At 39.0% G+C, this 27,336-nt stretch overlaps 1 protein-coding gene across 4 annotated transcripts in view; it reads right to left on the bottom strand.

Moving 5' to 3' along the window:
• Positions 1–1,850: 1,850 nt before the first annotated feature.
• Positions 1,851–27,336, bottom strand: part of sh3gl2a (SH3 domain containing GRB2 like 2a, endophilin A1) — a 39,233-nt gene continuing 13,747 nt past the window's right edge. The window contains exons 2-12 of one of the 4 annotated variants that reach the window (XM_051386506.1): positions 14,610–14,678; positions 13,468–13,540; positions 12,120–12,263; positions 11,645–11,778; positions 11,389–11,547; positions 9,638–9,741; positions 9,387–9,502; positions 7,781–7,795; positions 7,614–7,625; positions 7,126–7,137; positions 1,851–4,518 (exon numbers count right to left, since the gene is read on the bottom strand). In XM_051386506.1, coding sequence (XP_051242466.1) covers positions 4,322–4,518; positions 7,126–7,137; positions 7,614–7,625; positions 7,781–7,795; positions 9,387–9,502; positions 9,638–9,741; positions 11,389–11,547; positions 11,645–11,778; positions 12,120–12,263; positions 13,468–13,540; positions 14,610–14,678 — 1,035 coding nt within the window. In that variant the 3' untranslated portion in view covers positions 1,851–4,321. Of the gene's footprint in view, positions 4,519–6,425; positions 7,626–7,780; positions 7,796–9,386; positions 9,503–9,637; positions 9,742–11,388; positions 11,548–11,644; positions 11,779–12,119; positions 12,264–13,467; positions 13,541–14,609; positions 14,679–27,336 lie in introns of those variants that run through there. The other 3 variants (XM_051386503.1, XM_051386505.1, XM_051386504.1) reach the window with 3 other exon arrangements.

Genomic DNA, 27,336 nt, shown 5'->3' with positions numbered 1-27,336 from the left:
ATCCAGTAGTTATTTCTTGGAAGATTACAAAAATAGCAGGAAGATTTTACACAAAATATATCCAAAATACTACACAGGAACAATTCCTTTGGAAAACCTTTTATCTATTTAATATACGGAAGTCCAACTTAAATTATACATTAATACAAGAAGAAATTTCTTTATATGGTTAAGAGTTATAAACTGTCCATCCAGGAAGTTGGATTGCAACAATTAAAGGTCCAATGTGGAACGTTTAGTGCCATGTAGCGGTAAAAGTTTCAGATTTCCAACAAACTGAACACAGCTCGCGTCTGTATTTGATGCCCTTGGTATGAGAACGGGCTGTGAAGTGTGTAAGCACGTAAACTACGGTGCAAAAGGCTCCATTTACAGCCAGTAGCCTATTCTGGGCTACTGTAGAAACATGAGGCTAAGTTCAACATGGCGGACTCGATGAAAGTTGACATGCGGTGTCTGTAGATAAAAATGGCTCATATGGTGACGAAAACACTGATTCCTATATTCAGGTGATTATACACTAATGAAAACTTACGCATAAATATTATATTCCATTTCTGCCAGTAGAGCCTCCTGTTACACACTGGACCCGGACAAATTCAACCAATTTCTGTGCAACATTGCAATCACCACAACCTTTCCGCAAATTTGACCAATCATTGTAGTTTCCTGTGTAAAAAGAGCTTTAGAATGAGTTGCAGTTCATTGTTCAGCTGTTTGACCACAACTTTAGTGTTTTGTTTTACTTTACTTTTTGTTTTACTGTCACAAAACAACTCTTAGTGTTGTTTTCAGATAAAAGCGGCTAACACAATACAATAATTTAACAATACTCCAAGTGAAGTGAAACTTGGAGTATTATGAGTTAAAGTCTTATGTATGTATGTTAGAAAATGTTTAAAAGTATCAAACGTAAAAGTACTTTATATGTAGATAAATGACCTCTGTCTGTGTGACATTAACATTTCTAATCTTATTCAAGTATTTATTTGTGTGTAAATTGGATTTCTTATGTTGCAGTGGCTTGAGATGGAGCTTATTTCAACTAAATATATATTTGGGTAGTTTAGTCTGTAATGTTGCATTACATTATATACAATGATCACATGTTGTATATAAAAACGTCATCTACAAAGTAACTAGTGACTATAACTGTTTCATGAATGTAGTGGAGTAAACCGTACAATATATTCCTGTGAACTGCAACAGTAAATGGAAAATAGTAAAATGGAAATACAAGAACAATTTTGCAGTACCTGTGCTTCACTTTAGTGCAGAGCTTGAACAAATTTACTTTGTTGCCTTCACCACTGCTGATAGCAGTTGACTTACAGTGTTTACTACAGCTCTACTATAATTCTCTATTTGTACAGTACACGTTGTACAAAGTTTGCATTGTATATCCCAGTTTATGCGTGGTTCATATCTCTTAGAGCCTTTAAGATGCTTGAAGCTGTAGTCATGACTTTGAAATGTCTTAATAATCCTGTTAGTGCAACATTATCAGTTGTCTTGGAGGTACAAAAGAGATTTTCTTACCTGACCTATTTATTTCCAGTTGGATTCTTGCAAGAGGACATGAAAGAATCTACCAGGAAAATGAATAATGCATCTATCGTCTTCTTCTATTTGCTGCGCCAAGTCCCTGCTGTGTCACCTCCATGTTCTGAAAACAACAGCTAAACATAGCGGTTAAGTAAACTAGATGATAAGCAAAATATAAAATGATTTCACAGTTAGTTTGGTTTTAAATTTGTTTCGAAAAGTTGTCGTTTTTTAAACTGATTTCTACCTGCGACACATTTAGGTTTGAGGCGTGTGCATTTATGAACACAAAGTCATTAGGGCAATAACTGTTTCTTGGTATTTATTTGAATAAATTACATTGACTTATCACATTTTTTTCTTTACATCAAGCATACAGTCTTAGAATCCAGTGCAAGAACAAAAGAAACCAAAAAACGGAAAACAAACAAAACAAAAACAAACCAAAAGACAATCATGTGCAGCACAGAGAATCCCTCCTTTCACATTGCTTCTGGATAATATACTGTATATATACATCTATACTGTATGTGTATACTTTTGTCACAGTTACAAAAATAAGATACGTTACTGTAGATGCGCGACTATACACACAAGGTGAAAACAAAACACAGAAAAGCTGTACAGTCCTCATTGAGGGCAAAGATACACACGATTGTTAAAAAAAAAGTGAAAAGAGAAAAAGGAGGAAGGAATTGTATCGCCTTTAAAAAAAGTAAATACATGACCTTCAAACTGTATCATTATTCTTCCCCAGCCAACAAAGTATACTTTCTGTTCAAAGTTGTGCTTCCCTTTAAAAAAAACAAACACTTAATATGAGATATCAGTGGATTTTGCATCATTTATTGTAATTCTGCTGAATATAATGAATTGGTCCTTTGATTAAAGAGACCTCCATGTTTGTTTTAATGTTGAAAACTGTCAGAGACAGTATATCTTAAATACCTCAGCATCAGAGGTCCTCTGCAACCCAATCCCTGTGCATAATACGTACAGTATGCAGACCAAAATAAGCACCCCTCCCCCAAAATACACGCGCAACATTACTACATGATGGGTGAAAAAAATTGTTAGGTATTGTAAGGGTTAATACATTGTCGACATTGCAGAGAATAAAACTCCAGGGAAGTGCTCAGCTGACTAACATATGTGTACTGTAATAAGAGGTTGGTTTCTAGATCATCAGTACATCAGTTAAAGAAGGGACAAAAAAATCCCACACAATACTGCATACAACCATAAAGCTGGTTGGGGAAAATTAAACATAATGTATAATCTTAGAACCGAGCAATTATTCTGAGGTCTAACGTGACTTGAAAAGGGTAAACCAGCGGCTTTTAGTCCATATTATGTTGGAGAAAAGGGTTTTTAGTGTAAGTTGCATCATTTCAATTAATAAAACATTTCCACCGAGACAAAAAGAAACAATTTCTCATTCCATTCAGCCATTTGTGCGCTCCTTGGCTATGTCTAATTTCATCTTAATCAATGGCTTATAGACAGCTAAACTACAGAATACTAATCGGACTAATAGGGATGCAGTAGAAAGGGCTATGCCCTCAGCTGCAGAAAAAACAGTTGCCCCAATGAGTGTTTAAGTCCCATAAGTTATTATATCACAATACATCAACCATTTTTCACACAAGCTGCTGATTAAAATACACGTTGGAGGATTGAAACTTATGCACCATAGTTTTCTTACGTCACTTCAAACAGTTTAACTTCACAACTTGTGTTTTTGCAAATCATGTCATCACTCCACTAATCACTGGCTCAGATATGTAATGTCACATACTTAAGAATACAGTTTCACCCCCTCCTGATGAGAATACCAAAGAACTAGAGATTGCAAGCTTCACCCGGTTGCATCGAGCAGATTTACTGACACCATGCTGTCTTTAAATCTTGAAGCTAAAACTGGAGCTGATTCGGGTTTCTGCAGGTAACTTTGGTACCTAAATCACATACGACCAATCACACGCACATGTTGATATGTAAGAAATAAGAGATACTATGGATAATCTTGGTTGTTAGTTATGAGCTAGATGAATCTGTCTAAACTTTTGTCAAAACTCTGAATAGTTAAAAGGTAAAGACATCCTTTGGACAGACGATTTTTGAGCATGACAGGGACGTGGTTTCTCTAGAAACTGCCCGAGCATGCCAAGAGACGACTACCATTACACAGAGGAATATGTAAAACAAAACAAAATCTGCTTGACATTTTTTTTTTTTTTTTTATAAGATAAAACGTTAAACACTTGAAACCATGCTTGACCTAGAGTCTCTAACAAACATGGAGCACGTGGACCGATTATTTTTTTCTAGTATGTGAGAGAAAGGTTTCTATCTACTGTAGAGGTTTCCACAAAGTACAGTGAATGAGAGAAAGTGTGATTTTGTAAAGCTGCTCTGATAAACTCATGACGGACTGACAGCCAACATAAACTGAGACAAAGCCAGGACAGAAATGGATAAAATGACTATAGAAGCCTGAAGGTGCCTCCTGGGATAAGGGGAAGCAACGACATCAATGCAGATTTTTCCTCATTTAAAGTTTTTACGCTCAATTGGTGCATACTTGCTTTAATTTGTCATCAATCTTTGTTCGTATCTTCGTTCGTTATTGTGTTGTTGCTGTTTTTACTCCTTTAAAGTGGAGTACAGGTAGGAATGTTTAGGAAAAAGGTTACTGGGAATACTGGGAGGGAGGAATTGGAGGCGAGGATTTGTTTTGCCACCGTTGTAGACACACGCTGGTAGGGATGACGTCCTAGTGGGGCAGTGGCACCAGGATATCCACATAGTTGATTGGGAAGAAGCCAGAGTTGCCGTGCAGCATCCCCTCGTACCAGTTGTCATCGATCTTATTGGTCAGGGTGATAATATCGCCTTCCTTGAAGCCTAGCTCACCTTCATTCTCAGGGTCAAAATCGTAGAGGGCACGACAGCAGGGCTGGTCCATAGGGGCTGGACAAAAGTTTTAGGAGCGAGAAGAAAAGGAGAGTTAGAAGATAGGCTAGAGGAGGAGATAAAAAGCTGCATATACTGTAGATTAGAGACATAATGATCACAAGAAAAGCTTGTGAAAAGGCTCACCTGGAGACCTGGCTGGAAGGGGGAAAGAGAAGAGAAGGAAGAAAAGTGGAGGAGACAAAGCAAAAGAGACACAAAATATGACCATCAGTAACCAGAAAATAATAACGAGGCATTCAGCGTTTAAAGGAGCAGTTCTCCTTTTTGGAAAATACAATTAACTCTTTTTGGCAGAGTTATATAAGAGGATCGATACAACTCTCTTATCTGTCTGTTAGGGCTGCAGCCAGCAGCAAGCTAGCTTAGCTTAGCATAAAGACTGGAAAGTCAGTTTTTTGTGTGTGATGGGCTCATTGTTGCCCCTTGTGGTCACTGGAGGGAAAACAGGCACTACAACTGCAGATCTCACCAACTGTCGAGTCGAGGACAACGTCAGGGCTAGAGGAAGCAGTTAACCCTCCTCTGTCCAACCCTGACAAACCCGCCTACCAGCACCTCTAAAGCTAATTCAAATCAACAATTCACCATTCAGCACTATTTCTTGGCCTTGAGCAGTTGTCAGGCAACAAGCTGAGCCTCAAGGAAGTTACTGCTCCCAGCCAAGAATTAGTCCGGCACATAACGCCCCATAAAACAAATAAATTAGTGAGCTAGTGGGCGGTTCTGTTGCCTTTGGACTACAGCTGCCCAACGATAGTTGACTGGCTTTTCATTAGTCGGCTAGTCGCAGAAAAACAAAAACAATGTTAAACTCTGTTCGAGAGCTGTGCCTTGTCACCGGGATGAAAGCATCAGGGGATTGTTGCAACACGGACATTTTCTCTTGTAACACAGGGAGTCACTTACTAGTGCACTGCTGCATGGTGGTAACTGTACTAGCTGCGGTCACCAGGTAGTTATTTAGCCTATTAGCTGACTGTACCGTGACTGTGAGCTCAAGAGAGGGGGAGAGATTTGTTGACACCAATAGCACAGGAGCTTTGGATGCTGCCAGGGAGCGGGCCGGTATGAGAACCATAGCCTGAGTTGAGCGAGCAGGCGGCCGAACACAGACAGTTTATTTACAGTGGCTCCAACCAGGACTAGAGACGGCAGGTTCAGGAGAAGCAGGAAGTGGGAGAGGAGTGAGTTTGTAGTTAAAGTTATTTTAACTACTTTATAAATCATTCATTGTATCAAAAATTCTGTGAGTATTTGTTTTTGTGAAGCTGGAAGTTATTTATTACAAGTTTTGAATGAGACTTGTGTGAAGTAAATTAACTAAATGTTCAGTCTCTGCGCTGTTTGTTCTGACACATTCGGAGTCATTACCCTTTTTGTTCTCATTTAATAGGCTGCTGTTAAAATATACACTACCAGTCAAAAGTTTGGACACACCTTCTCATTTAATGGTTTTTCTTTATTTTCACGACTATTTACATTGTAGATTCTCACTGAAGGCATCACAATTATGAATGAACACATATGGAATTATGTAGTAGACCAAAAAGTGTGAAATAACTCTAAATATGTTTCATATTTTAGATTCCTCAAAGTAGCCACCCTTTGCTTTGTTGACAGCGCTGCAAACCCTTGGCCTTCTCTCAATGAGCTTCATGATGTAGTCACCTGAAATGGTTTTCACTTCACAGGTATGCCTTGTCCGGGTTCATTTGTGGAATTTTTTGCCTTCTTAATGGGGTTGGGACCATCAGTTGTGTTGTGCAGAAGTCAGGTTGGTACACAGCTGACAGCCCTATATGACAACTGTTAGAATTCATATTATGGCAAGAACTAATCAGCTAAGTAAAGAGAAACCACAGTCCATCATGACTTTAAGAACTGAAGGTCAGTCAGTCCGGAAAATTGCTAAAACTTTGAATGTGTCCCCAAGTGCAGTTGCAAAAACCAGCAAGCGCTACGACGAAACTGGCTCACATGAGGACCGCCCCAGGACAGGAAGACCAAGAGTCACCTCCTCAATCTAAAATAAATCTAAAAAACATGTTTTGAGTTATTTCACCCTTGTTGTTTACTACATAATTCCATATGTGTTCATTCATAGTTTTGATGCCTTCAGTGAGAATCTACAATGTAAATAGTCATGAAAATAAAGAAAAACCATTAAATGAGAAGGTGTGTCCAAACTTTTGACTGGTAGTGTATAATGAAATGGAAATCACAAAGAGTCGACGACTAGTTAACTATTGGCTTGAATTAATTACTTCTAGTATTAATAACAACCTCTACTCTGGACGAAGCCAAGCAAGAAGTTTCCCCCCACGTTTTCAGTCTTTATGCTAAGCTAGAATGAATCTGAGTCTGAGCGAATAAGCCAATTTCCCAAAAGTCAAACTATTTCTTTAATAGTTCAATAAAAGAAACATGAGCAATTTTATAAAACATAGGGACAAAAGAGAAAGCAGGGGTTAGACAGAAACAGCACTGCAGACAAGCTGCACTGCAAACAAAAACATACCTTCACAAAAGTCAATTTAAATAAGGATAAAAATAAGAGTGATAGAGAGATTTTACATCTCTTCCCAGGTCACTCTTGCTCACCTGGAGATCTTGCTGCAAAGGGGAAAGGAGAAAACAAAGGTGAACAAAGAGCAGTAGTGTTTATGTTTAATAGCATTTTTCTAGATGGATAAATGATGAATTGATATGGATAGTTACAGAAGGTGCAGCAATGAAAAGGTCAATAAACAAAGCAAGGAGAAACACAAGTTGGACACCAAATTGAAAAGAGCAGCAGACAGACAAAGAAACAGGAGGATAAGACGGACCAGAAGACTGACAAGTGAACAAAACAGAAAGAGCAAATGCTCGTCCACCGGTAAGCTTTTCATTGTTAGTGTAGGTCTGCATTCTTTGTACAGTAGACGGACGGCACTTGTTTTTCTGCTGTTTGTTTGTATTATTTGACCGCAACAATTTTCTCATAACAAAGAGACAAACAGAAAGAGAGATGGAAACCCATGAATGACAAAGTGATGGAAGAGATATGGTTATGGTTGTATCTCTCCGGAGATTCACTTTTGTCTCACCTGGAGACCTTGCTGCAAAGAGGGAAGAGGAGACAACACAAGGGAGGGAGGGGAAAGAAAGCAGTAGAAGTAGTTTTGAGTTTTAAGTGTAAATGAAAGGATGATAAAGAAATGAATTAATGAGCACAAAGACGGAGAAACATAGTGACAGATAAGACCTGGCTCACCTGGAGACCTCGCCCCTGGAAGAATTAACAAAAATCATAGGGGGAAAGAGAAGAGTGCAGAGTTGTATTACTTTGTTTTGGATTGATGGATATTCTGTTCAGTACAGGTAATAACGGAAATGTTTACACCGTAAATTCTCAAACATCTGCCTTTTTATGAAAGTGTGGTGCTTTTTTTGAAACGGGGTACTAATTACCTTATTTTCAACAATATTTTTATAGAGAAACTAAATTCTACTATTCTGCTTTTGAAAGACCCCTGTCAATATGGCCATGTGCAATATCGAAAATCGCAGAAGCTGCAATTTTCTGATAAAGGTAAAACGTTACAATGAAGCACTGTAGTTCTGAAGAGATGCCCTGGCCTAAGAATTTTCTTCTCTAGATTTAAGAAAACATGTTTGTTTCGTACAGAGCCCAAAAGATAAGACATCAATAAGATTTTAATATTTTTTTCATTGGAAATTAAATTTGTGATGCAAAAAGGATAATTTTCCACTACTTGTAAATCGTAACGCAATGACAATATCTGTCAAAATATTTGCAATATGATGTTTTTACCATATAATGGAGTCCTATTTGGAATCTCTCTAAACACCAAAGAGACCAACTAACTAATAACACCACTCTTCCTGATCAACTCCCATTTATGGTATTCATTTATTATTTTAGCTGTTTGTTATTCATGCAAATAAAGCACACTCAAGACAGAATGTTTCACATTAAAAGGCTTCTAGCACATTTATCTTGCCTGGAAGGCTTTTATTGTGAAACATCTCTGGGAAATATTGTATTTCAGTTTTTGTATTTTAGCCCTTCACTCAGATTATTTGTGTAAACTTAGGTTTGTATTTTGTTTGAAACTTCACTGTTGGTAGGATAAACTGTTGTTATTGGGGTTTATCAGATACAAAGTGTAAATGCCTTGCAGTATTCTTTTTTCTCTCTTTTTTTTTTTAAAATCAAGTCTATTTTTTTCCAGAGCTGCAAGTAAAATTCTCACATCTACATGCACACAGCCTAATAATGATTACATTCCTTGTTTCTGTGGTTGACAAATACATGCACAGTGATGTTTAGAAGAAACATTTTCTGTAAAATAAAATAAATTCTACTCGATTTGAACTGTTATTTATGGGCTGTGGACAAATTAATGTAGTCAACTGGCCCAAACCACAGCTTATATGACCATTTGTAGGCAAGTGCTGTTCTGTATTGTCAAGAAAACCTCCTGGAAAATGTCCTGGAAAGGTCCTGGAGAATGATTTGGTTGGAAAACTTTACCCTGTAATGCATTATGATACATCACAAGCATCAATACTGGCTTGTATTTGAGAATTTACAGTAAAAATGAAAAGCATAGAAAGGGTTGTTAAAGGAAAAAAGATAATGAATTAGTAGAAACTAGTCAAGAAACTATCCGTTACAGGCAAATACTACACTAGTTTTTTATTGTTCTGTGAGTTGAAACTCATCAGAATCAGGATTTAGTAGTAGGTTTTCATATACAAAAAAATTCCCACTGAGATACCACAATGCATATGAAGCACCAGGACTAGTTTCTGGACATGTTTCTGAGCAATGAGGTTTGCATTCGGTGTCTCACCTGGAGAGCGAGCACTGTGGATGCCTCCATTGTGGTTCTCACTGATGGAGAAGTCCAGAGACGTGCGTGGTTTAGGAGCGAACTCTTTCCTTGGTTTGACAGTAGTGTCCCTTATCCTGCAAAGTGGAAAACACAGAATCCCTCAATGTACAAAAAAAACCTATACAACATTTTATATGATATTGTAAATACATCCAATAAGGTATGGTAAAACAAGACGACCCAGTGAAACAGTAAGTGTGAGTACTAACCGTTCGTCAATCTTACTGGACAGCTGTGTGAGGATCTCAGCAGCCCGACTGTGGTACTCCACCTGAGCATGCACCAGTGCAGCGAGCTGGCTCACCTGTTCAATCTGTTAAATATACACAGGGTCTACTGTTACATACTGACACCAATGACGGCTGGGACACACCACCCATAAAATGTCCATTGTAATTAGATTTTTATACCACAGTGTTCATTTTCTTTCAGTGTTTCTGAACAGAGATGTTTTACTGTTTACTGCCAAGGGACTACAGATAACAGTAAATTAGCTAATAGCGAACTGTGGTGCTGCTCAGTAGCTGTCCTTGTCAAATAAACAAACAAACAAACAAACAAACATGTGAATGAATGAATGAATAAATAGCATTAGTAGCTGTTCTGTAGCTTTCAATGTTATCACACAATCTTCCCCAGTAGATGATCTTTGCAGAGTTGTTTTAGGTCCTTAAAATGCTCATTGAAATTGCAATTTGAACATCTACAATTGGACAAACTTCATCTGCTGAGGAAGACCGTGACATAGAAAGCTCCAGAACAGCTACTTATGTATGTAGCCAGGACAGTGACTTTAAAATTTGGCATCCAAAAAAAAAAATTGGCATTGAAAACAAAACCAGTACTGAAAAAGGAAACATTGGCACTGAAACATTTGTATTGAAAACAGTTGTATTGGCATTGAAAATTGCATATAATTTGCATATCGGCATACTGAAGAAGTACGTCTCTTTTCCCGGAACCCGCCGTCTGCTCTGAAGCCTCTGGTATGGTGGCATTACTAAAATGTCCTGTTCACCGGGAACTTCCAAACCGCAAGTAAGTCTGTTTTTTTTCCTCTGCCATTTACATGTTTATTCACATGCACAAAAACATACTTACTTGCATACTAGAGATGTAGATATGTACTTCTTCAGTATGCTGATATGCAAATTATATGCAAACCACGCTGTACTTGCCCCTCCCTCAGACCCCTCCTCTCAATGCCAAAACAGTGACAGAAAGTTGAAACTGAAAATCAGTGACAGACATTGTAAAAAAAAAATCTGTCACTGAAAAAAGAGTGACTGAAGAGTGAAGATTGTCATTGAAAAATACAAAAAAATCCCAATAAAATAAAATAATACGATTTTAAGATTTTAATTATTTTAATTTGTTTCTTGTTTCACTGCCAATACAACGGTTTTCAATACAAATGTTTCAATGCCAATGTTCCCTTTTTCAGTACTGGTTTTGTTTTCAATGCCAATTTTTTTTTTTTATGCCAAATTTTAAAGTCACCGTCCTGGCTCCATACTGATGGACCCTGTGGTGAGATTGTTTAGCCAACACACATCACCATATATACCTGAGGCTAGTATTTCGCTTTATAAAGTCATTATGCAAATAAATTGCCACATTCAGTAGACATAGAAACATTAGCACCTAATGTAGTCATGTTTCAGTCCATCTGGTGAACATAAAACCAACAATCACTTGATCAATTGTTTTTCTTGAAAAAAAAAACAAAAAAACATTGTGTAGTGGTGATTTAATGTAGCATTTTAAGATTTGTTTCGATTGTAGAATATATATAAGGACTTCCAATAAGAACAGGGTCAGAACTCACGTTGATTACCATGGTTTGAGAAGATCAAAAGGGAAATTGGAATGGCAGTAGGCCACAGGATAAGTAAAAACTGCACAACAGTACTGTTGTAATTGGTCAGGCTTAGTCAAAGTCAAGTAAAATGATCCTTACATCACTCTCCAAGAGGTTGAACATGCTCAGTTCAGCAATCTCCTTGGAGTCGTCGAATTTCTCTAATGCTTGTTTGAGCTCGTCCTCTGTCACTTTGGCCTGACGTTTCTTCTTATAATCAAAGTCCAGGCGGCGACCCTCCATTTTCTTCAGGTGATGCTGCAAAAAAAGACCAGAAATCTGAATCCTTGACCAAAAGATGACTTGTAGATGTTTTTATTTATTTTTTTGGTGCATCAAAGTTCTGCACTCGTACCTGGATCTCCTTCAGATCTTTTTCATGCAGGTTCTGCAGTGGATCGATGAAGTTTTGCTTGACCTCCATGTCCAGGGCGTCCTTAACCTCACCAAGCTCACGCATGGCCTCCCCAGCATCAATCAGAGCAAGGCCTGAAAGAATAAAGACACATTTAGACACATGAACAACATACAGCAGTCAGTGTATAGTGTAGAAAAAGGTCTCCCGTCATCTCCCGTAACACTATCTCATTAGAGTTTGAAGACAGGTATTTCTCTTTAAACAGCATTTGAATGCTTTTACTTGTGAACTAAATAACAAAACAAATTTCAGGCATCGTGTCTGGAAAATAGGCTCATGCATTTTTCATAACACTGTTAGTGCAACCTTGAGGGAATAGAATAAGGCCACTTTGTTCTTGTGAAGTATAAAAAAAAAAGTAAAAAAAATAGGGCTTGTGCTTCTCTTTCTGTGAGAATCCACAGCAGCTCACCGAAGTTAGACTCCTCTCCGAGCTCCCTGCCAAACCTCTGCATGGACTCTCCCAGGATGGTCTCGGTCTGTGTGTAGCCCGGTCCCTTCTCCTGTCCCCGCATACGTGACATGGAGTTCATCATGCTCATCTTGGCTCTGGTGGCTGTGAAGGCAAAGCACAAATGAAACCAAACAAATGGAGACACCAAACTGACTCAAAATGCTTGATTGTGGTTTGCAGATGATTTCTTGAGTGAGTTTCATTCTTTTTAAACAGATACCACAGTAATGGGATGAGCTAATATTATTTGATATAAAATATTTAGTTGCACTATTACAGATTTGATTTGGTTTTTTTTTGCTATTTTTAGGTATTCTTGATGCTATTTTAGAGTTTGCCATTTTCTGAAAAACAATAAAAAGTTGTTGATGACTCATCCAGCACTCGGAGGTATAAACCCATTTTGTGTCCAATCAAATACTTTCTTGCTCATGATGCTGCCGGAGCAGAGTGTTTCTGAGAGCAAGGTGCTACATACATCTATGGCTGGGCCTAACTGATTACTGCACAAACGCACTTTATGTGCGAACTTAATTCATTGATTTTGGTGAAACTGGATCATATATATGGAGAAAATATTTCCTCGTGTTCACTCTGATGTCCTCTGGCTGCTAAGCTTCAACTCTTTGTGATCTACAGAGTATCCTGATGGACAGGTTGCTTTAACTAGCGGCTGAAGTAGCTAACTGCTAATTAACTGCTGCTAACTGTATTTGATGCTCTGCAGCCTCCGAGACCTTCAAAACACAAGAACTAGTGACACAAGTCCAGCTGGTTATTATTAAACTAACTCCAGCCTGGTGTTTCCCCCCTCACATCTTCCCCTGTCTGTGACTGAAAAGACATTTCTATTTTAGTTTCTCCCTGACATCACGATGTGCTGCTGTGTTTAATTACAGCGAGCGAAAGCACGATGTTATCGATCAGTCAATTACACCTACTGAGCTCAATCAGACAGGTTCTGAAACATCAACATCTCGTGTTGTGATAAATTTAGTTATCAGATGATGGGTCTAAACAGTCAGATCAATCCTTAAATACGGGGTCTTTGCTGTGTAGTTTTCCCCAAAGCTTAATAGTTCAAAGTAATAACTAAATGTAAATATAGAGGACAATAAAAAAGGGAACTCATTACATCTATGTTCTTAAAACAATACTACTACAGTATATTGGTTGAATGTGGCTGTAAACATTTGTTATTGCATTGTTAATAATATATGATGTGATATGGTATGGTATGTATGTGTATGAATGGGTGTACAGTATAATAATAATATAATCCTCATGCACAGCTGATTTATGTCACCTGGGTTTGGCTGCAGATACTCAGTAGTCTTGGTCATGATGTCCAGCACCGCCCGAGCGGTGGTGTCCATCCTCTGTAAACCACAACGTAGAAAAGACACGTGGAAGGAGACAGAAACAGAAGGTGCAGAAATAACCGTTAAGAAAACATGTCGATAGTAACAAAAATGGTTAATGGTTAAAAGACGGTGGGAGAGGATGACAGAAATATTACAGCAGTAAAAACAATTTATGGATCTATGAACTTGTCATCTGACGAGAGAGAGAAAAAAACAGGATAAAAGAAAGTTTTGCTTTGTTCTGCAGAATATCTGTGTGAGAGAGAGACGTGCAGAGTATAAGACACTCATATGTATTGTTGCTCACATATGGAAAAACATACATTATGTTATTCAGGGCACTTATATTTTCAGTCATATATACATGTGTGAGCATATACAACACGCACACACTTACACAAAATATATGATATAAAGGTATTACCATGGATGAAATCTTAGTTTCTAGCTCTCAGCCAGATGTGCAAGAATATTAAGATGCTTTTATTTCATAAAGTAGAGAAAAACCAGGTTTTAAGATAAAGGCAAGTTGTCATTTTCATCTAACTTCTTGTTTTACCTTTATTTATTGGGGAATATTTGCTACAAGGCAATCCCTGAGCAAATACACATTTACACACATTCAAAGCTGGAAGCTGACCAGTACAACCACAGTCTGAGCAGCTTCACAGGAGCAGCTGGGGTTTCAGTAACAAGCCCACTTCTCTAACCTTTAACCAGGAGTTTACAACTTTCCAATTTATATTTAACTTCAATTGTTTGTTTTTTTCACCAAAGATTTGGTGCCTCTAACAGCTTTTTAGGGAGCCATGTTTACCACAGAATAACCAGCGAGTGTTTCTGTGAACAAAATGTTAAGAAATGTTTTAGATCCACTGAAACTGAGAAATACCTTCTCAGAATAGGTTTAATAATGCAGAACAACACTGGTGGATATATACTGTTTCTGGCTGCTGTTATATTAACAATGCATCTTCACAAGTCTGTTACTGACATTTTGATAATCTTATGGTGTACTAATAATGAGCCTTTAATTCTCTACAAGGTCATAATGGGGACAATTATGCAAGGAGTTCAGGCTTGCCTTTTCCATCTCAGTGAAGTCCTCATCGAGCTTCGTTCCTTCTGCACCTCCAACTTTCTCGCTCACTTTCTGCAAAACAAAAACAAAAAAAAAAAACATGTTAGGGTTAGGGATGGTGCACTGGTTCCAAATATGAAAAATAATGCTGCTAATTCCAGACAGGTCCATCAATTTCTAACTCTCAGAAGATTTGTCATTTTGTCATACTGATTGTCAAGAGCAACATCAGTATGTTATGTATGTATTTAAAACAGAAGCCTGGCTCGTTTATGAGACGTAAAATAAATAGTCAGATGCTGTTCTATAGTAAATTACATGTTAGGTGATATGTATGTTTCAGTGAGGGAGTGTTTTGCTCTGTAAGCACGTGCAGTGTGAACTAGCTTGTGTCTGCAACATCACAGAGTCACAACGTCTCTGTTCCAATTAAGATCATGTCAAACAACAAATATACAAATATCAGCTTGATTGTACTGCGATGTGAACACCAACACCTGCACCCACGGATAACAACATCAGCAGTGTGTTAGTGATCTTTACACCAGTCTTAATTATCTGTAGTGGAATAAAACTGCATTAATGTGTTATTAATCGTTGCAAGTAAGGATATTTGTACGTACACATTTTTATGCACATACACCCAATAACTCAGTCTAGACTTTATACAGAAGGCAGTCTGCTATCGAAAGAGAGAGCGAGAGAAAGAGGAAGAGATAAAGTGTGGGCAGCAACAAGCTAAAGGCTCTTATAGCTTCAGACATGGCACAGATCCATGTGCATGGACATAAAAAGAGAAATAACTCCTCTGGGTTCCCGTCCCCTCACTCTGTGTCTCTCTCGCAGTCTCTGTCTGCTGATAATATTTCCAACTCTGCCACCATCAAGCTCCACTTTGTGATGTAACCAGATGGCTTGAGGGAGCAGCAATCTGACGCAACGAGGCCAGACACGGCCCTCAGAGGATGGACTGAGGCAGGAAAAAAGGCTTTCAGGGAACGTCACAACGCGTGACCAAAGAAACCGCAAAAGCTAAGGTCAGTGGATGAAGTCTGACCTCTAGTAAAATACAGAAAAATCACACTATGCACGCACTTCTTGCAATGAAAGAATTTCTCCTGAAAATCCTGAAATACGGAAGTAGAGTCAGCGAGGAAAGTGAGACATATCTTTCCAGGGGTAAAACATAGAGGGTGATCTGTGACAGACAGAGCAGGGGGGGTTATAAGACTAAGCCTGTGACAGTAGTTTATGCAGTGTGAGACTTTCTGAGGATTGGTGCTCTATGAGTCATCTTAGCAAAGTCTCTTCTGATCCCGCTTGAATCAGCTCAATATACTGACAGCAATGCAAAACACACACACGCACACACACGCACACACACACACACACAGACACACAGCACACACACACACACACACACACACACACACACACACACACACACACACTTCCTGTCATTAGTTTCACCTACACATCACTACAATGTCTTCAAATCCTCCTTGAGCTGGTTGCCATGGAGACAGGTAGCTGTCCGTTCCTGGCTTATCAGGTATGGAGTCTACGTCACAGCATCTGTAACTTCCTGTTATTTCTCTCACTAATTTCAAGAGAAAGAGAGAGAAAATAGGGGAAACTAACCTCATTTGATGGACAATGATAAACCGAATCGTTAAGATGGAGGTGTTTGTGTAAAACGTACAGCTGTAAAATAGCAAAAGTGTAGTGTACATGTCGGATGGGCAACTAACTTATGTGTTGAGTGCTTGTGAGCCACAGCTGTGACACCACGAGCGATGTACATAGTGACACTTCTGGTGTTCATCCAAGCTGTCTAATCACATACTGTGCTATTTTACACCTGGGATACAAAATGAGCGCAGTAATCAGTACCTGGGTTCACATGTATACATAATGTGGATGTACAAAAAAAGATGGCTGATATAAAACTGTATAAAAACTAGAAGCACATATGCTTTAACCAGACCAGACACAGGCTTTAATGAGTCATCTGAGCTGAGATACATGTACTTCTTGTTAAAAAGGAGATGGATAACATCAAAGGGACAATTTCTTTTGGAGCTCTTTTTTTCTAATCATATCTAGAAGTGCATAACGGCTGGACGTAATAACAGTCACTATTTTGGTGCTGTTAGAGGATATTGCCAATTATTCTTTCTCTATAGAGAGAATTAGTCTGATATTCTGATCCAAGATGATGAGAAATGTTCCACACCAGGTAAAACAGACTCGGGTACAAAAACAGCTTCAAGATGACTAAGATTTATATAACAGAATAAATTGTTTTTAAAAGGGGTTTGTACATTCGAGGAGGAGAGTTGGTTACTTAGTTTTGTGTTTATGATCTATATAGAAAGCTTTACATTAGTGCTGAAACTAAATCAACAGCCTGCATACTGTTACGTGCACATCCAGGATGTGAAGGCAATATATGCAAAATTGTGTTCAAGAGTGATTAATTTGAGAGTATAAATAACTAATTTGTACAATACTAATAGTATACAATGTATACAAATCAGGGCTGCAACTAACAATTTTTTTTTTTTTTATCCTTTAATACTTGGAAGCTGTACAGACCATTTATGGACAGAGGAAATTGGAGGCATTAGCAGAACTCTAAGCTCTTAGCCTTAGACATATTGGACCTCACACAGCTGCGCATTTATGTCACTTCTCATGGCTTGTTTGAGCACAAAACAGGCCTAATTTGCCCACACTCTTACAATAATTACACCATGAATAATTTTTAATTACATTCATTAGATAATAAAAATAAGTAGAATGTGGAGGTGGTAATAATTGTCAAACTGGTACTCAGAATTAGTGGGAACTGGCCTAATGTAAGCACACAACAGTATAGGAACTGGAGGAGACCTGAGGTGATGTAGAAAGATCTCTAAATTCAACCAAATCTTATTTGTGTGTCCGAGTCTGTGTGTGTCCCACATCTATGACTTCTTTGGCTTGGAGACAGACAGAGGCTCGGCAGTCAGAGAGAGTAGAAGACAGTTATTTCTTAGGCTAAATGGATGAAAAACAACTTTATCAAGCAGTGCCTGTGGGGATATGCGTATAGCTTTGCAGGGAAAGAGCAACTGAATGAATAAAAATGAGCTGTTGGTGGCTGTTTTGAGTAAGTGGAACAGTGCTGCTGTGCACGCTGCTGCCCATGGCTGCTGTCAACGCGTGTTCAACCCCCAGACACTTGCAAAGTGGAGAGCAAAGACAGAGTTGGTGTTGTGCTTTGATGGCTGCAAGCTGAAGAGACAGCAATTGAGTGCAGTGATGGAAGGGAGATGCATGCCAGGATGAACACACACACACACACACACACACACACACACACTCAGAGACACTAAAGGACTATATAGCTTGTCACAGCCAATAACCATAGGACTAATGATTGATCCTCTCCTCACAGTGACTTACTACACACCAAGCTAATGTGACCCAAGCTACCAATCTACACTAGTGCCCAAGAATCCAGCGATCTAAAACCTCCTGGGAAACCAGCAATGTGCTTCCACAAGTAACTGATCTCTTTGTTGAGTGAGGGACAGATTATGGGGACACAACCATCCTCACCCTTTTCTTTCTCCACACATCGCTCTCACTCTCTCTTAGCCCTCCCACTCCTCTCCCTCATCCTCCCTGCAGGGGAAGGACACGACAAGGTGAACTGAGCAGCAGTGGCAGCAGTGGGAAGCGAACCTTACAGGGATGAGTAGAATGCGGAATTAGCTGCCGGGAATATAATAGCAGTGGCGTAGATGATATGTAACCTGTGACGTCGCAAGCTCATGCACTCGTAGTCGTAGAAGACTGTCGGTGCTGATGCACGCTAGTAAATGCAGAGCTGATGCGTGATGACTCTAGACAAAGCGGCAATGCAGGGATAAGGTTTCACTGCAGAGCTTGGGCCGGGTTATTCCTAATATGTTGGAGCCATTGTATTCTAGGCTACTTTAATATGATTTAATTTAAATATCCCCTCCAGAGAGATAAAATATGCTCTGCTTTGGATTAATTTGTGCCTGAACAAAGTTCAAATAACTAAAAGAATTCTTTAAAATATATTTACTTCCTCCCTCAATCCAGAATCTATGAATATGCAAATAGTGGTCATTTCAAAGGTGTACTGCTGAACACAAGATGTCTCCCAATTCCCTGAAGAGTCCATTCTCCATTCAAGTTTCTAGGTCTAGTTTTCACATCACATTTGTGTAAGCTGCAAATAAACTACGACTGGCTTCCAAACAAGTTGTGCTGTCACAAAACTGTGCTCGTTCACATCTTAAACTCAGATTTAATGTGATCACAGAGACACTATTAGCAGATGAATGTGAAAACAACCCTCTAGTATCAAACTCTCAATCTCAATCATCCAAGTGACGTAACAATAAGCAAAACACATTTTTTGCCAGGAGGGGAACGCTAAATGGTTATGTGCAGAGAGGAATGAAGCCAACGGGACAAACAAAATCCTCCCTAGTATAAAAAAATATCATATTCAATCAAGTGTAATCATAAACCTCAGGGACAGGATAAAAAAAAAAAAAGTAAACAAGAAACTGCAGCCATGCTGGCAGCCCTGGGGGGGTTGTACTGAGGCACAGCAGTGAGCTAAATACTAACATCAGCATGCTAACATGCTTACAATGACTATCTCAATATGCTGATGTTTAGCAGGTGTAATGTTTACCATATTCAACAGCCTAGGTTAGCGTGTTAGCATGCTAATACTAGTCACTAGTTATTGTCACTAAACACAAAGTACAATTAAGATAAAGATAAAAAAAAAGATATTTTATATATAAGGGTTGCTGATCGTTCAGCAAAGAGAAAAAGTAGGAACAACAATAAAATACAACTACACACAGAAAACCTTCAGGTCTAGTTCACATAAGGCTTTCCTCCTCACTTGCATTTTTCTCTCCAACTGGCAGCCATGTAAACCAAATCAGACCAGATTAAAGATGCTAAATGTGGAGAGAGAAAATAGCCTCGAGATCATGCCAAAGGCTGCTGGGCGTCCTCCCTCCCTCCTCTCCCCAAAATCTCTTGCATCATCACGCGGGTCAGACAGCAGAGTGTCCTGACACGCACTCACAGTGAATATTTTAGTGTTCACATAGCCTCAGGTGACACACAAGGTGTAGAAAAGCCGAAAACCAGCCTGATGTAACAGGTCAATTTACAGTGTTATTTAATGCTGAGAGGAATCTACACTCGGCAAACGCCAAAAACTATTAAGTCATGGATTTTAATCTGATGAAAAGTATTATAAACAAATCCAAACTGGTCCCAACCAATAGGACCAGCTTATTATCTTCATATAGATTTGTCTGATTGTCCCATTCTGAAAGACATGTTTCCCATGCAATAAATACAAAGACTGAACTAAACACCACACATTATCTACAATAAGGTCAAAAGTAAATTATTTGTACATACAAATTTATAAAACTAAATGATGACCATGAGACAACTGAGCTCTAACAGTCTACTTTGTTTATATTAACTCAAATTGCAAATATATTAAAATATAGATATTAATAAGAGGAGCAAAATAAGTGTAAGGAACGAGGCCAGAAAGAGACAGATTAATGGCATCAATCATCATTTCATAAAATATTAGTTCTCTAGTTTAAACTTCAACCCTATGAAAATGCCCTTATTTGCCAGAGAGTTAGATGAGAAGATTGATACTCTGATGTGACAAATATTAAGCTTCCATGAGCCGCTTAGCTTAGCATAAAGACTGGTAACAGATTGACTGGCTCCGTCCTATGGTAACAAAATCCAGCACCTTGCTTGCTAATATACACATACATATAATACACAGGTTATGTCTCGTCTGTTTAATCTGCACAAAAACAAGTTTAAAAGGGGTGTGGTAAGTGTATTTTTTTATCCTTGGATAGAACCTGCAACCAACAACAGCCCCTGTTTTCAGTCTTTATGCTAATCCAGGGGAGTTTCCAGACTTTTCTACAGGAGGTGCCAAAATAAGGGAACTGACTTATACAGGGGTGGCATGAAGTATGTGTCTTTTTTTCCAGTCATTCCCAATTTATGCAATTCGAATACTGTTTAGGAACCCTGGTAAGCAAAAATATTCAAATACAGTAAACTGTACAGTAAAACTGCATGAGATTTGTCTGAAGTTGGATGTCTGCAAAGGGGAGAATTCATCCAACGCTAATAGGTGTTTTAATTTCTCCTACTGCCCCTAAAACAACAAATCCTTACCAAGTATTGGATCCCGCTCTGCTATATTTAATCAGCAGAGACAATTCACCTGCAGGCCGACAGTATTTTATTTTCCATGAAGAGACTTGCCCGCACAGATTAATGGAAACACTCCTGGCAAACCCAACATGAGAGTTTAAACAGCAGGGCTTTACACCTGTGTAAGACACCCTGAGTTAATACTATTAAAGGGCTGAGGAGGGAACAAACCTGAGACACATAAAGCTCTGTTGTTGCTTTTAAACGGAAGTCCAGGATTAGATTATGCTTCTCACTGCAGCATGAGGTGCGATCAATACTACTACATTTTATCAGCACATGCACACACAAGCCTGAGGTTATGATGTCGGCTTATTTGTTTTCATGTTTCTACACCTGTTTTTGTGCTTTTTGTAAATCATACGTACATTTGATTTGACAAACATTTGTGGATTAGTGGATCCATCCTCACAAAAGAAGAGACTCTTCAACAGAAAGCTTAATATTCTTGCATTTTTCTGTCCATTCCTTCTTAACTTTAACAAGCGATTTTAACAGTTAACACATCTTGTTTTATTTGGGTGTTTGCTGTCCACAGATTGTTTGTGGGCTGAAACTCTATAGGCAGGTCCTTTGTTCAGCTCTCTCTTTTAACTCTTGAGCCAGCCAAAACATAATGATTCATGTATTTCCTAGAACATTTCACTTAAAGGACCAGTGTGAAGGACTTAGTAGAATCTAGCAGTGAAGTTGCAGATTGCAGCTCACGATATACCACTGGACTTTCAAGCAGTAGGAGAAACTACGGTGGCCGTGGAACTTGTGAAAAATGTGAAAGGCTGTATAGAGCCAGTGTTTTGTTTGTCTATTTTGGGTACTGTAGACACATGATGGACCTGCTTCCTGTGTAGATATAAAAGGCTCATTCTGAGGTAACAAAAACACAATGATTAATATTTTCAGGTGATTATACACTAATGAACATACCTATGAATATTATATATTCCACCTCGATCCTCAAATGTTACACACTGGACCATTAAGGTCTGAAAGGATAAAGATATTTGGTTGGTAAGATTATTAGCATTCTGAATATACAATTACTGTGTAAAATCATCTCTCATGTCTCTGTCTGAGTGATTAAAAGAACTGTCAAGCTTATTGTTGGTGGGAAAAGTTACATTTGTAATAAAGGAAAAAACCCAAGCACTTTGAAAAGATGTGGGGTCCGTTTATGGACTTCCTGAAAAATAATCTCAAAAAGGATTCCCCCAACACAAGAACTATGTTTGTTGTCATGTAGGGACAATCACTCACTGTTTTGTTATTTTCAAGACTAGAAAACAAAAAAATGAGGTACAGAGATGTTCTGAACTGATCAGCATGCTAAGATATTCTCACTGACAATGCTAACATGCTGATGTAAAGAACGCATACTGGTTTATCATCTATCTTAGTTCAAGTGTGTTGGCAAATTTTACCTGATGGTGGCGCTAGAGCAAATGTTACATTTATACCAACGTTATTAGAATTCATCCTGATGGAGACATGAATGTTTGCACCAAATTTCATGACAATCCATCTAACAGTTTAGATATTTACTGACCAATTGTAAGACACTCAGTCACATTGCTAGTGAGTGTAATGTTTTATATAAAAAGAGAGAGAAGAAAGAGATACTGTGTATCAAAACAGGAAAAACAAAATGATTGCTTCAAGTGCAAATTTAATATAGTTCTATATGTTGATGTATGGATGCACCTACTTAGACACATACACACTTTAATGATACTGTAATAATGTAATTTAAGTGTTTTTCCAACAATCTCTTTACTGCCGTGCACCTGAAACACACCATTCACAAACGTACCGTTAGCATTAGCTTCAGTCACATGGCGCCCAATGTGAGGCGCACAAGCAGTGTGCAGCCTGCTGCTGCTGCTGCTGCTGCTACTCTCCTCCCCCCTGCCTCCCACCCCTCCTCCCTCCTCTCCCGCACACTAGTCTAATCCTGGCTGGGCACACAGAGGCCCCTGCTTTAAATACGCCCAGGGTGGAAGAGGGAGATTAAAAATGACAGGAGTGATTAGTGAGGCTATTAGGAGGACAGCCCCTGCTGCTGGACAATAACAGGAGGATCTGACTCTTCCTGACAGCATTAAAACACCCCTCCCCTCCACCTCCATCTACCTGCTCCCTAGCTGCACTTTTTTCTTTTTACCCCTTTGAGGGAAAATATCTAAGTGGAAGCATCTTGTGGGGGAAAAGAGATATTTGCATTACATTTCTCCCTCTCATTTAATCTGTACCAAGGTACAACTGGTATGTTTCCCCCATTTTCTCTTTCACTCTCCACTTTCACTGTGTTGTGAGAGAAGAAAAGAAAGTCGAATGAGGACAGAGGTAGAGAAATAGAGAGGTCATCTGGGAATATGACAGTGAATTTGCCAAAATTTTGAAAAGTCAAAAACCATTACATAACAATGCCCAGAAGATGTCTGTCTCATCTTCTTTTTGCCTCCATTTTTCAGAATGCTTCTCTTGTGTTCTTCCCTTTTTTCCAATTCTGTCTTTATCACTTTTTTTTACTTTACCCTTTTCTCTCTTCTCACCTCCAAATACCCTCAAGGCCTTGCCGTACTCAAACACAGCGCAGAATATATTCACTGCTAGACTGTGACTCAACAACAATAGTCTGACTGCATTCACCACTGTTGGGATCTACACTGCCACAGTTAAATCTCGACTTACTGCAGCACCAAAACAACCAAACTGTGAACTGATATTAATACTTTATTTAAAGGCAAACCTATAATTGTAGTAGCAGTCCTGAGGATAGACCTGTGCTCTCGTGGAATCAAGGAAAATCCATTTGTTATTCTTAAGTCCTGGTGTTCAAAGCCAATAGGGGGGTTGCTGGTTCTTGCTCCAACTACAGCTGTTTTGGGATGATCGTAATCCGGCGGTACATCGAGGCCTGAGGGAGCATTAGTGGGGACAAAATTTAACGGTACGCCTGGTGACATTTGACAAAACCAAAGAGAAACAAGCAATGACAACGGCCTAACAGGAAGCCAAAGTGGAACCCTGAACCCGCTGGTCAGTTCAGACAATTCAATACCTGTAGGACAGGTAGGGCATCAAGGGCAGACTGTTTGGACGAGCACCCAGACAGGACAGGGGTGCCAACGTTTCCTCTGTCGAGCATCAGTCCACCGGTTGGCCATGTTGCTTCACTGACCTCTATCCTCTCTGAGTGTGTGGCCTGTGGCTATTATAATCTGATTTGTAAGCCTTTGCATGGCTCTTATGTAACAGCAGGGATGAGTTTGAAGCTGGGGAGATGTGTGCACACTCCAATCCATCCATGTACTGCTCGGTAAAACGGGGGGAGGAAAAGGGAGGAAGGGGAGAGGAAACCAGCTGGCACTGTGTGTGTGTGAGGAAAGCGTGCCAGAGTTTATGAGCATTTGGATATGTGATGATGAGACAAAGATGGAGGATGAGTAACGGCACACGCGACATGAATGATGGCGAGCTTTTGCTGAGCCGCACGATTGGACCGAATGTGCAATGCAGCTGACAAATATTAGTCAATCTGTTTACAGTATATGTACTGTTTAAGTCAAGACACATTTATTATTTGTAGGTTATTTTTTTACATTAGCACTATTGTTTTTACAATTCATTGCAAGACAGCTAGACCGATGTGACCATGTGTATGGCGTTTGTGGAAAGTAGTATGTAAAAACAGGAGTGTATGTAAGTAAAGAAAATAGTATTCATCCATTTGCCGTATCTCTGCTGTTGTGCTAAAACTGCTTCTATCATAAACTGCACATAATCAGTGCTCAGTATTTTCCGGACAGTCACACTTTCCCCTGCCAGACCACCTATAGTTCTGCCCAGGAACCATGAGGTGTGAAAGACTCAACGTGTTCAAATTCTCTCTTTTAATTCCCTCTTGCAATCATTTTTTTAGCCATGCACTCACTGCCTTTTCTGCTCATTTGTTAATCTCACCTGTTTACTCTAAACTTTTTGTCCCTCCTCATTTGCCTTTTTGTTCATACTTTGTCTTTTCTCTCTTGACATCCATCTTCTGTCCATCTTAACATTGTGTTCGCCTCCAAAACAGAGTGTGTTAGAGCAGTGGTTCCCAACCTTTTCCCTTACGTTGGTGAGTAACACTGAGGGTGCTGGCACACATAGACGGATTTTCTCCAGATCAATCAGACAAAAGCAGTTAAAAGTGTGGTCTCTTGTGCTTTTATCTTACTCTGTGGACTAGCAATCCATTAAAAGTGTGTGACGTAGTGAAACCAAAAATATACCTGCTGCTACTTCTTTTTCATCCTGTCTCTACCCATTTGTCATTATTCATAAAATGAGGTTGAACCTAATGACACCCAAGAATAGGAATACACATATAAGAAGGATTTAAGTGCTGAATGATCTGCAGTCAGTCACCAGAATTTGATTTTCTGCTTAAAAAATAAAGGATAATGAAATTCTAAAAATTCTAAAATTCTAGTTAAAAAAAGCAGCTTCAGAGTCTTTTACTAGAAAAAGCTCAAAGCAGGGACTGGGTACTTGACGTGTTCTTGCATCAAAATGGAACCATTAAGAGATAACGCCTATTTGAACAAAGTATCAGCTATTAGCATATATTCAGTTTAAAGATATCTTTCAGCATCATCATTGGTTGGAGCCAAAGTCTCATTTTCATTCATCATCAACAGACAGAGAGAGGAACATGACCCTGAAACAATGATTCTTATAAATGATAAATTATATGACTCACCATTCCCTCAAACACTCACACAACTGTAGAAGCACACACAGCCACATACAGTAAACAACGCACTAGCTTTCCTCTCTTTCTCTGTACTTGATTGCCACTCTGTAATTTCCATTTTAAACGCAAGTGTGTCTCTCAGAAGACATAATGACAGAGCTTTGCCTGCAGAGGACTTGACTTTTTCCAGCACGTAACTGAAAAGGGAAACATGTTATATTTATACAGAAAGTTCATAGTAATATCATTTTAATGTTTACCCATCAGTGAGTTAAATCTGTGTGGGTGTAATGATGGTGTTGTCTAGGATAATGAGCACTGAAAATCAGTATTGATGATGGTTATTAAAGCTCAGCTTTAGACTGCCTGCACTGTGTGTGTGTGTGTGTGTGTGTGTGTGTGTGTGTGTGTGTGTGTGCGTGTTTCTATGACCACACAATTTATCTTTATTATATATTATAGTCCTGCTGCCCGTCGAGCTATACCTCTGTACTATAGATCCCAATGATAGTTTATTAGTCATACAGGAATAACATTAAAGCAGCCTCAGCTTAAATTAGTGTAATTTTCATCATCAGTTTCATGTTAAAGTGCTTCTAATATCTTGTCAATTTTGAATAATATCCAATCTGATCAATGATATTTTGGAGAGGGGCTATTGCTATTGAGAGCTGGTGAACTGCCAATGAATAAATATAATGATCTTTAACACAGACACACACCATGCACTAAGAGTGATCCAGTGGGATTGTATGTGTCAGTAGATAGTTCGCTCTACATTAAAGCACACACACACACACACACACACACACACACACACACACACACACACACACACACACACACACACACACACACACACACACACACACACACACACACACACACACACACGAGAGAGAGAGAGAGAGAGAGAGAGAGAGAGAGAGAGAGAGAGAGAGAGAGAGAGAGAGGGATCCCAGAAGAGAAACTGTAATATTCAGTGGTTGAATCCACGGCCGCCATTTTATAAATCTGCTGCTGTCTTCACTTGTCGGGGGGATCAATGGTATTGGTCTTCTATTATTTCAGTCTCTGGGGAAACAGTCAGGAAAGACGCTGCCATCTGTCTCTCTGCAGAAAGACCCTTGCTGGTTTTTCCTCCTCATGAGGTGTTTGACCTTTTACACAAATTGCTCACACACACGTGTGCACACACGCGCACACGCACATGCACACGCACACACACACAATCCTACACACGCCGAACAGGGGATAGCAATTCTCAACATGTTTTTAAATGTGGGTCCTAATATTAAAAACTAAACAAAATACTTACTTAACTCAATGTAGATGTCAGCTGATATCAAAAACAATGTGACCATTAATCAATAACAAAAGATTTGAAACTCACTGATATTGATATTACGATCATCATTAGCTCCCTTTTAAGCTTTGATCGAAGAAGGTAAACTACAGCTTTTGACAAAATAATCAAAATATATAAATTCAAGGCCCACTTACGAGCATTTTCTGGATGTTTCAAGCACATCTCATAGCCTTCGTTAGCATGAGATCATCAGTGCTAATGAAGAATGTGAGATGTGGTTGAATTGTGTAGTATGTTAATATAGAAGGACCAGTGTGGAGGATATATCGGCATCTAGCGGTCAAGTTTCAGATTGCAACTAACTGAACATG

This window comes from Dicentrarchus labrax, unplaced genomic scaffold (genome assembly GCF_905237075.1).
Source record: "Dicentrarchus labrax unplaced genomic scaffold, dlabrax2021, whole genome shotgun sequence".
Classification (NCBI taxonomy): Eukaryota; Metazoa; Chordata; class Actinopteri; family Moronidae; genus Dicentrarchus; species Dicentrarchus labrax.
Note: the sequence above shows the minus strand (reverse complement) of the source record. Positions and strands in the feature narration are given on the sequence as shown.